This window comes from Struthio camelus, chromosome 13 (assembly GCF_040807025.1).
Source record: "Struthio camelus isolate bStrCam1 chromosome 13, bStrCam1.hap1, whole genome shotgun sequence".
Lineage (NCBI taxonomy): Eukaryota > Metazoa > Chordata > Aves > Struthioniformes > Struthionidae > Struthio > Struthio camelus.
Genome location: NC_090954.1, coordinates 17,865,333 through 17,880,668, shown reverse-complemented (window position 1 = coordinate 17,880,668; position 15,336 = coordinate 17,865,333). Strand labels below are relative to the sequence as shown.

Genomic DNA, 15,336 nt, shown 5'->3' with positions numbered 1-15,336 from the left:
ATTTTCCTGTTTTTCCATATGCTTTCAAGCTTGGACGTGTGCAACACAAATTTTCTTACCATACTATGCCAACGTAACTTGGTCCCACTTTGAAAGCCTCAACTACAGTTTTCCTGTGGCTCTTTGGTGTCTGAATTTCAACAAGTTGGCTGACGAGTGGCAGATAAAGGAGGACTAGTGTTCACTGAAATCAGAGAACCATAATTGCTTATACGCCCACTTATTTTTACCTACCATGCTTTGCTCTGCAGTGGCATTAGCAACTTTCCTCAGTTATCTCCTTCATTACTGTATTCCCCCCAGCATTCCTCTTTTTTAAAAAATTTGTTAGCATGCTCTTTGTTTGGAAATTTCTCCTGTAGCAGTCTACCTTGTTAACTGCAACAATATCCTGCAAGATCTCTGGGAAATGGAACCATACATAATCTCAAGATCGTATGTTACAACATGAATTTAGGAACATACGGAACAGCAGTGCAATATATAGGCACAATTTTGGCTATATGTTTACTGGTGATTTAATATGTAAAATGCTAATTAAAACGTTATGTTAGATGCAAGCATTGCACCATTAAACTAAACAGAGTTTTAAAAGAATTTTTGCTACCCTGTAAAGTCACAACTAAAACAGAAGGAAGGATGTGTTCCTGAAGAAGAGGAGCATCCCCACTTGAAATTATTCAGGACCAATTCTTCTGTAGATAGAATCTTAGATCTTAGTAACACTGAATTCAATGCTGCATTCAGTGAAAGACGTAAACTCTGTAAAAACAATGGTAAGTAAATCCATATTTTGCTTGCTGAACTCCAAGTTTTTCAAGTCTGTTTTCTCAAATACTCGCAATGCTAAAAGTAGCTGCTGGGTCCTATTTGAACTTTGTAAATATACTTTTACAAAGAATGCAAATAATATGAAGCACCAATGTCTAGTCCTGCACAGGCTAGGGAGCAATCCGAATACTCAGATTTCACCGTGCTGTTACTATGTATCACATGCTTTACAAACATCAACTAATCCTCACATTTAATCTACAATACTATAGGTATAGGTACCTATTCTTAAAGAGTAAAATGAAACGTTAAGACGCTAACTGACGTGTGCTGTAACACAGAAATTTAACAAGGTATCTGCAAGCGGAATTCAGAAGTCCAGATGTTCCAGTCCCCTGGTTTCACCTGTCATCTTAATAGTTCAGGAGGATGGATGATGGGAGCTGAAGACCAGAAACAACCGTTCCTGAGTTCTGCTCCTTGGTGCACTACTGCCTCCGCCGCCTTCAGCGTTGCCTGGAGTCACAACCACTAACACCCACAAAGCTGGGACCCTCGCAGCTCTGGGCTCCTGCTTACACTACCAATTAGAGAGAGTTCACGTGGTTTGTTTTGTGTTGGCGATACTTGTCTGCCTGAAACTGGATCAAAGCTACTAACTCACTTCATGACAGTAATGTAGCAGCTTACTGATGGCAACGACTGTCAGTCTTCATTGAAATAGGATATATGTCTGTTCATTTTTTCTTTCTTTTTTTTTTTTTTTTTAGGCACAGTTAGTGGCACAAAACTCTTTCCACAGCATACTGAAACTAGGTAAAACTAAGAAAACCTAGGGCAGACAGGGCAAGCACTGGCCTGTACACAGCACTCTTTGCAAGGCAGCTGAGGACGTAATCAGTGTGCCAGAAATGAAAAGACCTCTGCTGGCAAAACATGAGACTTGAGAAAAGGAGAAGGAAATTTATAAGAAAGGTATTTTTAGGTACTGAGTCAGAGAGGTGCAAACTGCTGGAGGGGAACATTCCCAAAGACAGCCTTGTCTGTTCAAGTATCAACCGCTGCTTCCGCCCGCTGAGAGACAGACACGGTTTGAGTGACACACCAGGGCACTGCTGCCTGCTGCACTGCACACGTAACGTGGCACATACACACAAAAACCCCAAACCAAAAACAAACCCACCCAGAGAGGAGAGATACCAAGAAAGAAGCTAAAAATGCTGGATTTTGTCCGCCGCAAGATAGGATGTGACATACGTGTCGATGACAAGTCATGGATGCAGTATTTCCAAAGAAAAGCATTTTTTTCATCAATGCAATCTAAGTGGTGAGACGTACTATGTTTACAAATATGTGAAATATGTTTCCCAGTAAAGTTGTTATTTATTTAATTTCACCTTCCTCTCTGTCCCGCTACTTCTCAGCCCTTCCCTGCGTTCCTGCTCAGTCACCGTGGGCAATACCATCATTCTACCCCTCACTCCGGTTCACATCCCGGATGTCATTTTTGACTCTTCCGCTCTCCCTCCGCATATCCAGGCTTTGACAAAGTCTTACAGACTCTTCCGGCATTGCGTCCATGCTAGGCTCCTCGGCCTCGCTCCCAGCACGTAAAAGCTGCGTTAAAGACGCATCTTTTTCTCCGGTGCTGACATTCCCCAGCCACGTCTGCTTGCTCCAGAGTCACAAAAATCATTCTGTTCATCTGTTACTTCAACCACCCGGTCTCCTTTCCCAGTCCTGCTCCTGCTCCTTTCCTCTTACCAGATCAAACACCAATTTCATGCCCCGACTTCGGGCGCAGACCCGCTCCACCCCAGGCTGCTCGGATGCTGCCTCCCACCTCTCTCCGGCCTGCAGTGCTACCGCTGCCGCTTGTGAAAGCGAAATCTGGAAGCAGCCCTTTTGAACTCCTTCCTACGCTCTCTCTCCTCGTGTTTGCGCTGCACTTGTCCTGCATCATCCATGTGATTTTATGTTATCCGCCCCACTAGCCCTCTTTAAGACGGCTTTTTACCGCAGCGTTCCCCCAACCTGACGACAGCTACGCTGCTAGCACGTCTGTAACGCTGCCTATCATATTTTTTCCCTTCTATCTCCACAGCTGGTGCTTGGCACCCATTTGTTCCCCTCTTTACTTGTACGGCCATGGTAAGCCTGTTGAGGTAGGCACTGTTTTTATTTTTTGCTTTTTTATTTATTGCAAAGCACTAACCACAATGGATTAGTTCGAACAAGGAACAACGATCGAGACAGGCCCTCTACCATCTCTTCCCTGAAATTACACTATGACAATTTTCCTACACTATTGCTCCTCTCCCTCTTTTCTCTGCCAAATCTATCTGTTTTGGGTACCATCACGTTCAGTCCAACCTCCCTTTCTCATCTGATCTGTAATTTGTTATTGCACTAATTTGTAGTGATTCGCTTGGATAACAGGAGACGCCCACCCCTCGTCCAGCGACGACCGTGCCACGGATGAACAGAAGCGCTGCCTGATCACAGCCGCTCTCTTCTGCCAGGAAGAGCTGCGGGAGAGGTGCAGGACGGGCGAAGGAGCAGGGTGTTCACTGACGCCTCTCACCTGCCCCTTCAAAGACCAGCGTGCTTTGCTCTGCTTGCTTTATTTCATTTCCTATAATTTCCAGCCAAGGTATGAAGGCAAGTAGCCTTTGCCTTACTCCCATGGAGAGGAGATGTTAACTGCGATACTTTATTAGCATTTGGTGGACAGCATTCACTCAGGTGGGTCCCATGTGCTTTACAGCAATGAACTGAGTACTGAATTATTCAGCCAAATGCACTTTCAAATTCATGTTTTACCCACTGGGATCCCTCCCATAAGCTCTCATGTCACTAGGAGCACTCTGGACATGGCACTGAGGGAATAGTGTCAAGCAGATTATTCAAAGGGAAAAGCGTTACTTTCTGCACTTGAATTTTATTGCCCAAGCAATAAGCCTCTGAATAACATCAGATCAAGAGGAGTCCCAAACAACTGAAATCTGGAAGAGAAACATTTCTTGGTAACAGCTGAGAAGAAGCAAGAGTTGCCATTTCTAGCAATTACACCTTACTTACCTAATAATTTGGGACTTTTTACATTTCTATACAGAGGTTAAAAATGTACACATAACAAAGAAAATGGCTTTGGTAGAAACTCTTATCTTGGTGAGGGCAGTAATCAGAAACAGCAAATGCTTCAGAATAAATTTTAAAAGAGACAGACTACACTTTACAGCTTAATAACTTTTGCAAACTAAGTGTCTCAAAAGAAATAAAAAGAAATTTTAGAAAACCTACCCTTCTTTTTATACTTATTAAAGTGGCGCCGTCCTTTGCCAGTAAGCCAAAAACAAACAGAATGAAAATAAAATAATGAAAAACCCACACAAGGAGAACAGGAAAAGAAACTTGAGTATAGCATAAATCTGAATCATTAGAGTTCTTAAAATCAGATTACAAAGTCAATTGACCAATCACAGTATAAATTTCTATGTTTCAAAAATCCAAAAGTCTTCAATTCATTTAAAATAAAATATTAAACATGCTTCTTATTACACTGCATAATTAATTAAACGTGTCTGCTAAATGGCAACTTCATGGCTCCTGACAGGAGCTACTTGACTCTTTTTTTTCCTTCTTTGGCAAATTAACACCATTTCTTAACAGACATATTGTGTCAAATTCCCTATTTGCGTTTACTTAGATGTCCATACTATGTTCATTATTTCAATGTTCAAATCCCATGGCAGGGTACATTCTTTCGCCTTTGCAGGTTAGCTAAACACTTTCATGATGCAGCTGCTAATATTTTAAAATATGAAACTAAAAGAGGTTCTAAGCACGCTTGCAAAACACTATGTTACTGTTGCTTTGGAAATACATATATATTTGTTAAGAGACGTGGAGGAGTTTCATGCTCTCCAAAATACTACAAGATGAAACAAAACTACAGTCAATTCTGCTTCACACTTCTGGGAACCCAACTCACTGCAATACTGAACACTAAAAACGGTGAAAAGCAGGACCCTAGGAATGATGTCTGCTTGCAGATTTACCACAGGACACTCGGGAGCTGAAAGACCAAACTAGTATCACACATTAACAGTGAGAACAGCAAGAAAGACACCTTGATACATCTGAGTGGGTGTGTCATAGAAGTTACAAAAAAAGATGAATATAAAAAAGTGACAAGACACCAAAATAACATAATCACAGCTGCTTGTCTGGTTCTTTAATTGATCCTTGGCAATAGCATCCCTTCTTATCACTAACTCCTACAGCTATTTGTGCACAGGAGGTTACTCACAGTGCAGTCCAATTTACAGCCCATCTTCCACTGGCCTCAACAATGCTCATTTTCTTTCTCAAGATACATCTCCACCCACTGAATTATCTTTTGATCATCAAAATTTTCTTTTCTTTTTTAAATGCCATATTTTAACCACATGAGATTAAAACGTGTCATTACCTTTCTTGCGTAGTAGATGGAATTCTTAATTAGGTGAACCTCCAAACGAATTCAAAGCAGATTTTGCCTGAGCACAGACTGAGTAAAACTGTTGAGACTGGCTACCTAATCAAGCTACCTTACCTCCACAGGTAAAGGTAACCATAAAACCCCCAAGGTGTTGGTGAGAGTGTTTGCAAAGGTGAAATTTCCCCTACTTCAGTCAAGGCATGACAGTGGATTTCAGCTTGTGGACTGGGCCGCAAGTTCAGCTCTTTCTAATCCATTTCCATTTCTAATCACAGCTATCCTGAAGCTGATGGATCTAAAGTCAAATCTGTGCTCTCTCTCATTGGTTTCCTTCATTTTGGTCTTTCAGAAATAAAAGTCACAGATGGACTACCTGCACGCTGTATGCAAATAGTTTGATCCTCTCAAGATCAGCTCTGTAACCAGGGATTCACTGGTATAAAAGATCATGCTTCAGATCTGTCACTCTCTGACCGATCATCAGTTGATCTATCAGCTCTTAGGCTGCTGTGTTACCGCATGAACTAAGCCCTAACGGCTAGCTGAAGAGCTCATTCACATTTTCTCCACATTTCCCTATCTGAGTTTGCCTCAAATTATTTCACAGTGGAGAACAGAGAATTTGGAGTATGTGTTGCTAAGGAAATCCAAAATAAAAGTTGGAAATAAAAATAAATAAATAGTTGGAAAGAAAATCTATCTGTTCAAACATGTGAGAACTTAAATATAAATGTAACATTACAGTAAACACACATTAAAAAATGTGTCCATACACATAATATGCTAGAATAGATTTAATTCTCGATATCCTGTTATTGAGTTTTACCATTTCTACAATCCCGATTTTGATTTCCGTCTTCTGAATATGCTGTCACATATGATCAGCATTCAATTGATGCTGAAATACTCTGGACATGAGTGCAGGTATGCGGGTGCCTGTGAAATGGGTGAGGCATGCGGCTCCTGCCTCCTAGCACAGCCCGCATATCTGGGCATGTCTCTCAGTATCTGGATGTGCAACTATATGTTTGCACAGAAACGTGCGAATTCTGCTAGCACCTCCATTTTGTCCTTTAACATAATTTTTTAGGTTTCTGTGTTGTTCAGAAATACCACGCTGTCTGATAAGAAAACAGTTCTGAGTGTGGAAAGGAGCTTCCAAGCACCATTTCTGCTTTTGAGGGAATGAGACAACACAGAAAAGACAAAGCAGGAAGCAGAGGAAAAGAACGAGGGGTTACTAGAAGCCTGACAGATGCAATTTGAGAAGTACCCTGTAATAAAGCTCTTTATCTGATGCAGCCTGAATAAACATTTTTAAGCGTTAACGTAGAATACAGAACTAGACAAAGGCTCACTACACACTGCAGCATTGCTCCAAACTCAAAATGCAAATGAGTTGATTTAATGGCCAAGGTACTCATGTGTAAAGAGTGGCAAGTGAAGCACACAGTCACTGCATGCATACTTTCACAGGTTAACACCACAGAAACGCATATAGCTGTCAACGGGTATTTATAGCATACATTATAACACCGTTTACTTTATAATACATACTCTCCTCTATATATTTGTGAAGTGTCTTAGTTTCTTGGGTCGTGAAACAACATGACCTCCGTATTTCAGGCATTTTTTTAAAATGAGCGGGGCTAGCACTGAGGTAACATCATTAATTCATTCAATGCCCTCGGGGTTTTTTTTTTTTTTTTTAAATACTAGGGCACCTCTAAGAAACAAGTGTGGAGACCCCACAAAGAAATTACTTCCTCCAGAATGGCTATAACAGCTATTTACAGAGTATTTCATAGACAGGCACAGTTCTGCTGGGTGTCACACTGCTACACCAGTCAAAGAGGTGGGGCCTCACTGAACTGTCCTCAGGACTGGATGATGATCTAAGGAGAAATGGGCACATTGCTAAGGCCTGTCAAGGCATTTCAAAGGCTTTCAAAGGTCACACTTTCCACCTTTGAACACTATTGACCTTACTCTTGTGGAAAACAATTGTAAGCACTTGATATTGATAGTGTGCCTAACTCTCACACAAACCAAGAATAAAGCAAACTGTAAAATGTTATGAGTGTGCCCAAGAACAGCAGGGAGTTCAGCCAAGTCATTGATTTTAGACAACGTATGTGCTGCAGTATCTATACAACCCAGACAGTCCTCCTCTACAAATTACAACAGCTATCTCAAACTCGCAAAAAGATTTACGGCCAATCCATGGATGTCTTTTAGAGTTGTGTTTAACCCTTGATAACCATGCACCTCCCAGTTTTAGCGGTCAAATTTACAACCAAGACTCAAGAAAAGTTTTATTTTAAAACTTCACTAAGTCCTACTCAGTTTCCTAAAAAAAAAAAAAAAAAAAAAGGAGAACTTCCTTCAGCCGAAGAGTAATAGTATAATCAAAAAATTCTCTACGAACTAGAAGTACGGCTCAGCCAAGCCAGAATTTATATTACATGCTATTAAGGAAGATAATCTGTCTTCTATTATGGACCAACTGATGATTATCAGAAAGCGTTGATGGTAATTCATCCACTTTTACAGAAAGTAAATCTTTTCTGCTTTTTCTGCCTAGTGCCGTTGGCACAAAAAATAGTTGTAGTCATGCAAGGTCATGAGCCATGCAGCAATACTTCTACCTGATTCTATTTAACTAAGACATTTAAGAAAAAACTTGTGTATCGATCTATTTGAATCTAGTCTGGATCTATGCTAACTAGCAGGCTCCGTAGATCTAAACAAATCACTAACAAACAATGTGACTATTTGTAAACACAGAGAAAATGATACCTTTAGCACAGTCTGCTCCATGAAATCCTGGAAAACAGTGGCATACACCAGATACACACTCGCCATTCCCATGACAGTTACGTGGACAATCTTGCACTGAATCTGAAATGTAAGCATCAAGGGCACATCAAGGATTATTTTTTAGGCTGCCAATTCCAATTCTTTGCTGAATTTTTCTTCCGTTTATTTTGTCTTCAACTCTTCAGAAAAACAACATTTAATTATATTCATGCCACAAAGCTCATGTGAAGCAGAAAGGCACCAGCATTTCTGGCAATATGAATAAGCATGGAGATCCAGTGATCTGCTCAAAGTCACATACTAAGTCTCTGAGTGCCATTAGCACTAAAGTCCTCTGAAACAGAGTCCTCTGTTTGAATAGCTAGACAAAACTACTTTTAAGACCTCTGTAGCTATGTTTGAATTCATATTTTGAATCAAACCCAGTGCTCCAACGGGAACATTGTCAATCTCATTCTTGCAATGAGACTTTGATCTTGTACAACTCCTTTTCCTTGTGGAACTGCTTATTCCAAGGACTGTATCAGAATTTCCCTTCTGCAGATATTTAAAGCTTCATTAAATGAGCTGACAGAAATACCTGCTGTACACATCACAGGAGCTCTTTTGCCCTAGCAAATAGTCTTTATCCTAAAAGGTCTGGATGTGATCCGTCTGGATGTGATCCTGGGCAATATGCTCTAGGTGACCCTGCTTGAGCAGGGAGGTTGGACTAGATGATCTCCAGAGGTCCCTTCCAACCTAAACCATTCTGTAAAAGATTAATAAAAAAGGTGCAAGCAGCTATGCAAGAGGATGAAGAAGTTGCCTGCAAAACTAGAGAGCAAGGCTGGAACTCATGTCACTGACTGAAGCATCAACTACTCCAGCAACCTGTGAAAAGTAAGCACACCAGCCTAGTAACAAAATTGTAGCTGTACCACAATATTTGCTTTCCACAACTTCTATGCTATTGTTTGGACAATTCATAATAACAAGCTGGAAATTAAATACCAATTATTAAATTAACTCTTAAAGTCACTTTCATTTGAAAGCTGTTGGATGTCAGAGGAATACATTGTCTACACTAAATTACTGGAATAAAAGTCTAACTGGAATGTGGTTACTTCTCACTATTACTCCTTGTTGTCGTGGGACCCGTGCTCCCAAAGTAAAAGGCTCTGTGAATCCCAGACGCCAAACAGACAGCAGCAGCTGTACAACACAGAAAGGGAATTTTGGATTTGGAACTAGCAGAAGCATATAGAGTATTTTTCCATTAAATTAAACTGAAGAGAGGAAAAGGATTCAAGCATAACTTCAAAACTAATTTCACAGTTGCAGGATACTAAATAAAAGGAAATTTTCAAAGAGATGTTACTAGCTTGGCCTCTTGAAATGATTCATGTAAACAGTGAACAAAAAATTGAAACTCGTAACGCTCAAAAATATCAGTTTGTCTGATGAAGAAACTTGTCTATAGAGTTATTGATTATTTTGCTTCATGGCACATGAAAGCCCTTCCTGCATATTCAAAATTATGCTAAATTTAGTGATGTCTGTTAGTTAACATCATTTCTGTTATTCTTTCTCCTTTTCTAACTCAGAGAAACTTTCAGCTCTCTCAGATCCTTTGATTATGAAACTTATGATATCAGGTGTGCGTAGAGGAACCTCTGAACTGGATAAAACACTATTCTCTACATTTCAATTCAATTCCTATCACCGCACTACCAAGTAGTCTACCTGACCATTAGACCTCTGATGCTCTTGAAAGCTGTAGCCTAGACAAGGCAAGTCTTTCAAGGACAGCTTATCACGTCTCAAGGTTTTCAAGAAGCACAGTGGGGGCACAGCAGGACACTGAGCACAAATATTGCCATTGTTTTTGGAGAAGCAGAAAAAGCTTTCTGCGGGAAAATGTGCAGCTATGTCCATAAATATGCACAGCACCCGGTACCCCTTACAAAACTCCGTATCATCTACAGAAGCAAAAATAATTTTCTCACCTTAACTGAGGTTAACAGAAACAACTGCATTCATGCTTTATGACACAGTGTTGGCTATCTTTCTACATCCTTTGGGACTTAGGCCAACTAACTGAATTTTGCATTAATGCAAAAGGAAAAATTAAGCTTCACATCATAAATCAGGCAAGGCTGGAGAAGATCTCCACTATTTTTATCAAACTTATAAAGTCACTTTGAGTTTGCAGATCACAGTTTCTCTTTTCCTAGACAAACAGGAATTACACAATACAGAAAATTCAAAACCCAGCAGTGCCATTTAACTCTTCAACCAGCAGGGATGGAATAGCAGGTAGAGCATCTCATGGTTTTGATGTTACTGTGACAATAATTTTCAGCAAAGCTCAAATGCGTCGAAGTACAACAAATCCTCTGATAAAGCTTAGTTTAGTTTTCAGCTGACTAAATGGAACCCTATTCTTCTAATAAAACCGCAAGCTTTTCTCCTAATGATCGCCTCAGATCATAGGCTAGATGTTCTTCTGCTCTTAATGTTACTGTGCTGAGGGTACGGCACAGTACGAGATGAGTGGTAGCTGCAAGACAGCATATGGCTAACTAACAGACTCAACTAGATTCGCAACAGACAAAAAAGTGCACAACATAGCATCAAGGATACGCAGGCTGAATCCTGAAAACTGCAAGAGAGTTTCATGACTTTAGGTAAAGAAATAAACACAGAGGAGAAATGCTCAGCTTGTGGAGATACCTACCCAAGATAACTGTACTGAAAGAGACCACTTCTTTGTCTTTGCCATCATTGTAAAACGCCAGGTGCCACAACCCCACGTCCAAGTACTGAACAAACACAGCCTCATTTTGAACAAGGGTCTGAATACTTCGACGTTCCCGTGGGGACTCCACCACACTCCACTTCTCTTTCCCATCCAAGCGTTCCATGAAATCATACTGCAGGGCAAAAAACAAACAAACAAACAAACAAAACAAAACAAAAAAGAAAACAAAAAACCAAACAGATCTGAATATAGAATATTTCAGCTCACAATCTCACACTATGTTTTGTCTTCTACCCTGTCATAACACAGTGCTTCTGGAAAATATGTCAGTGTGAAACTAGCATTTACTAGCAGCCATGGAGAACACAGTGATTCTGTGACTCTTACTCCTTCTGAAAAAGTGATACAGAATTATGCAACTTTGCTCTGCACAGATGATCAAAAATGTACCAAATGTATTTATTCACAGGGTGAATTTTGAGACAGAAGCTGAAATCAATGATTTGACAAATCACAAGTTTTCAGGTTCCTACATAGTTTTCAGTGCTGAGAACCTTCAATATATAGGAGATCCACCCCTGCCCCAGCAATCACCTGGAGTAAATTGTTGCTGCAAGTGGAACAGAAGCCTCAGATTTACTTCGAGAATCCCCCCCCCCCCCCCCCCCAACATGAAAACTAACAGAAACAACACAAATAGAAAATGTGTTTGTCTAATGCAAGATAACTCAGTACCCAATAAGAACACACAGTAAAGGCTTTACATCACAGAGCAGTTTGCTTACCTGAGTTTCTATGTAGAACAATCAGGGCCAAGGGGGACAAATAGGATACAAAAACAAGAGGGAGCATGGAAAGGAATAACATAAATCAAGTGGCTGAAGGAAAACTGAGAATTTCTGGCTGGATGACTTCCAAGTAAGGTAGAACACTACATAAATCTTTGAAAAAGGGATCAAACAGAGCAAGTGATTATTTAGAGTGTAAGAGGGATGGCACCACTAATGGCATGAAATGATAAAAAAAAAAAAAAAGAAAGAAATAAATTTAAGATGAGTGTCAGAAAAGCTTCCCATCTATTAAGCTCAGTAATAGCCTCCCAATGGAGAAGCCACTGCATCACACAATTAAACAAGACTGGAAGAAATATTAGTTAATCTACAATAGGGAATAACTCTGCATAGCAAAGCAGCTGGCCTAGCTGGCCTAATAGGCTTTTTTCTGTCTTTAACGTCTGTGATTCTAGCGCTCTCAAGCTGATGCTACGCTCAACTCACTGGCGCTCACAGCCCCTATCTAAGGGAAGTCCTTAAGAAACAACAAAAACAATATATCTAATCTTCTGATAGCTATATAACAAGTCCCTTATGAAAGCACATCTTGTTTTAGACACATTTATCTATCTAGGAGTAGATAGAGATAGATAGACATGTCTAAAGAAAGACGTATGTGTTCAATAAAATACTGTAATACTACGTGCTTGCTTGCCAGTGGTTTTATTACATTTCCCCCTGTTATCTCTAGCCTGGGCTTACGACAGCTCTAACATACACCTTGCTTTGCTTTTTGTTTAAAAAGAAAATTGCAACCCTGCATTCTAAACAGGCCACACATCCATAGAGGGCTGAGTGTCTTGTACACTGAATGCAATTAACAGCGTGCTCTAGCAAATAATTAATGATGCACAGTAAAATAAAGAAGATTCTCCCTGCTAGTAGGAGAGAGAATGATATTAACCCTTCACGCAGTGACACGCAGCGCATCTATCTAAAATTGGGTAATGAAATCTGACCTATTTGAAATTCCGTCAGTTACATAGGAGCAATACAGAGTCCTTGATACACGTAACCTTAAACGAAAGGGGCAAAGTAGGGAAATGCTATTCCCTTAGTTTTAAAGGCGTGGAACTTTGACATCAGTACAAAGTCACAAAGGAAATCCATGATAGGGTGGGAATTATAGCCTAGGTCTACTGGTCCAAAGCTACTGCCAAAAGAAGTGCAGTATCCATTCTCTCCGGTGCCTTGAGTCTTGGGGAACCACAAGAATGAAATAACAAGTTTCACCAAACTGTTAGGATCAGGCTGTAATCCACTCAAGCACTTTTTCGTACGGGATTTTGGCAGGAGAGGGTAATTCAGCTAAATTAGTATGTTTAGACCAACGCACACCAGAGAGTCAGAGAATTCTGGGATGTCAGTGACTTTCAGAGCAGCACAGGTGTCAAACATACATATCAGCCTCTTAAACCACTGACATTTGGAAACATTACCGAAACCTACAGTCCAACAGTCAGAGGTGAAGGACAGACCTATCACCTCCTTGGAAAACTTTATTACTGGGACAACATCCTGGGGGAAAGAAGAAATTTTGCTCCTCAGAACAATTGCTCACAAAGGGTCAACTAAGGAAGCAGCAATAAAAGCTGACATTTCTCCCTGGCATCACGCTGTTTGGCTCTGCTTGTGCTGGCAGGTTCCTCTGCCTCCCCTCTGTTTGATGCTGATTCTACCTCATACAGGAGAAAAGGCTCAGCAGTTGGTAAGATCGAAGGGGAAGAGTACTCAGCCTGAAATTGCTTGAAGTAGGTTTAGCTACAGAATCTCTTTTCTCGCTGATGGGTGTGACCTAGTGAGAGCAGGTCACTTGACATGGCTCTCCGTAAGGCTACAGTTTTAATTGCACACTATGTAGACTGGTATTACTCCTCTTTAATCGAGCCATGAAGAACTATTTTATGCTCACGAAAAAGCATAACTACTAAACCTGAGTAAGTTTACGACTTATGAAATACTGGTGTAAATTGATATAGAATATAAAAATAAATCTTAATCTCTTTTGGATTCCTCAGCACTGAAAAAAAGGAAGGAAGATAATATATCTGCCAGTCAGCACATACTAGACATACGTACCGCAAAATGCAAAATCCTTGACTGAAGGGTCACTAAAGGGGTACTGTGACATCACAGCTAGATAAGATTTCTTCAACGTGGTTGGCTGGATAAACATTTTGCTTCTTGCTGCCCTGTTGATTTTCTGATTTACCACAGCTGCATGATAAATACTTGTAAATGTTCTGCTGAAGATACCATGCTTGCTTTACAGCTACCCACTGACAAATATGCATAGATGACAAGATCCATATAGGAAAAGACTACAGGTGCTTCCATGATCATTTAGAAGCAACTGTGTAGTATCAAACACACACATCTGCTAGGGAAAAGTCAACCAAATCACCTAAGTTAGGAAATGGACCAAGTCAACAACGAAACTGAGGATTCTGAAGGAATTTGAAGTTTAGCTGACTCATTTTTTTTATGCCCCTTCATATTTCAGGGCTTCAGACACAGAAGTCACACAGAAATGGCAAAAGCCTGCTCAGAAACAAAGTATACCAGAAACCACAAAGGACTACACCCTCACGGAGTTCAGTTTTGCGGATAAGAGGGGAGCACTTAATACGATCAGAGCTCCATATAAACAGGCGACTTGCTAGCCCACTCCTCAAAACAAATTCCAAATTAACATTTTCTGTGAGTTTACTTTTATTACTGCTCAGCATCACAAACTCTGCTGCATATTTATATTTACAAGCCTAAACCTCATACTCAGTTCTTTTTAGGCAATTTGTTTTCAGAATTTCTCCACTCACTGCTCCTTGTATTCTTAATGCATTTGGTACACAGGCTTGTTGTTGCTTCCAGCAACTATGGGGAAACAGCAAAACAGCTTTGGAACTTTACATATACGGCAGTGTCTCCACTGCACAATGCTGTCCTTACAGTGAAGATCTACTGAGCCAGGTTGGATACAGGCACTGACCTAGCTGTGAAAGCATGCAGAAGCAAACAGAGCTTGCAGGGTTCACAACTGGGAACATGGAAAAACTACATAATCTTTATTTTTTCTTTGCTTTAAAACTACTTGCATTGCCACATAAAATCCCTACCGTTGTTTGAAATTGGGAACTGAGAAGAAAGGTTTCTCAGAGATTCTATTTTAAAAAGAAAATGCAAAAAATTAGTTCTTCAGAAAATCCAACTTGTAGATTATTCATTAAAATAAGCCCATGAAACATCTGATACCCACACAGATAGCCAATCAGTTTGTTTCAACATTGGAAGGTGCGTGTTGAATGTGACACAACACAGCCGATACAAAGCAGCGCAACAGTCAGCAATAACAGTGCAATTACCACTGCAGAACTTGTGACTGACCAGAGCAGTGAAACGTGGAGGAGCTGTGGCTAAGAAGCAAGGTAAAGCTCCTCGGCTATTCAAGTTATTTCACACCAAGTCAGTCCCACTTCTACATGAAAACAGTTTTCATTCTGACATGAAAAGTTTATAAACATAAGACACACTGCTGGAAACGAAAGCAATACAGCTCCATGCAATGCCTTCTCCAGACACTGCAGTGATGCTTCTGTAAGATTGCTTTTTTCATGCCGTTATTTGGAATATTCTACCAATATGTTGTTAATATCATAGTTGCTGTAATTTCTGCATACTCATTTCAT

The 15,336-nt window shown here is 40.3% G+C and overlaps 1 protein-coding gene across 4 annotated transcripts in view; it reads right to left on the bottom strand.

Annotated features, from left to right (window-relative positions):
- The window catches only part of TENM2 (teneurin transmembrane protein 2), a 692,618-nt gene that overhangs the window by 102,852 nt on the left and 574,430 nt on the right, over positions 1–15,336 (bottom strand). For all 4 annotated transcript variants that reach the window (XM_068959701.1, XM_068959700.1, XM_068959703.1 and 1 more), the window contains 2 exons: positions 10,794–10,989; positions 8,054–8,155 (listed from right to left, as the gene is read on the bottom strand). In XM_068959701.1, coding sequence (XP_068815802.1) covers positions 8,054–8,155; positions 10,794–10,989 — 298 coding nt within the window. The remainder of the gene's footprint in view (positions 1–8,053; positions 8,156–10,793; positions 10,990–15,336) is intronic.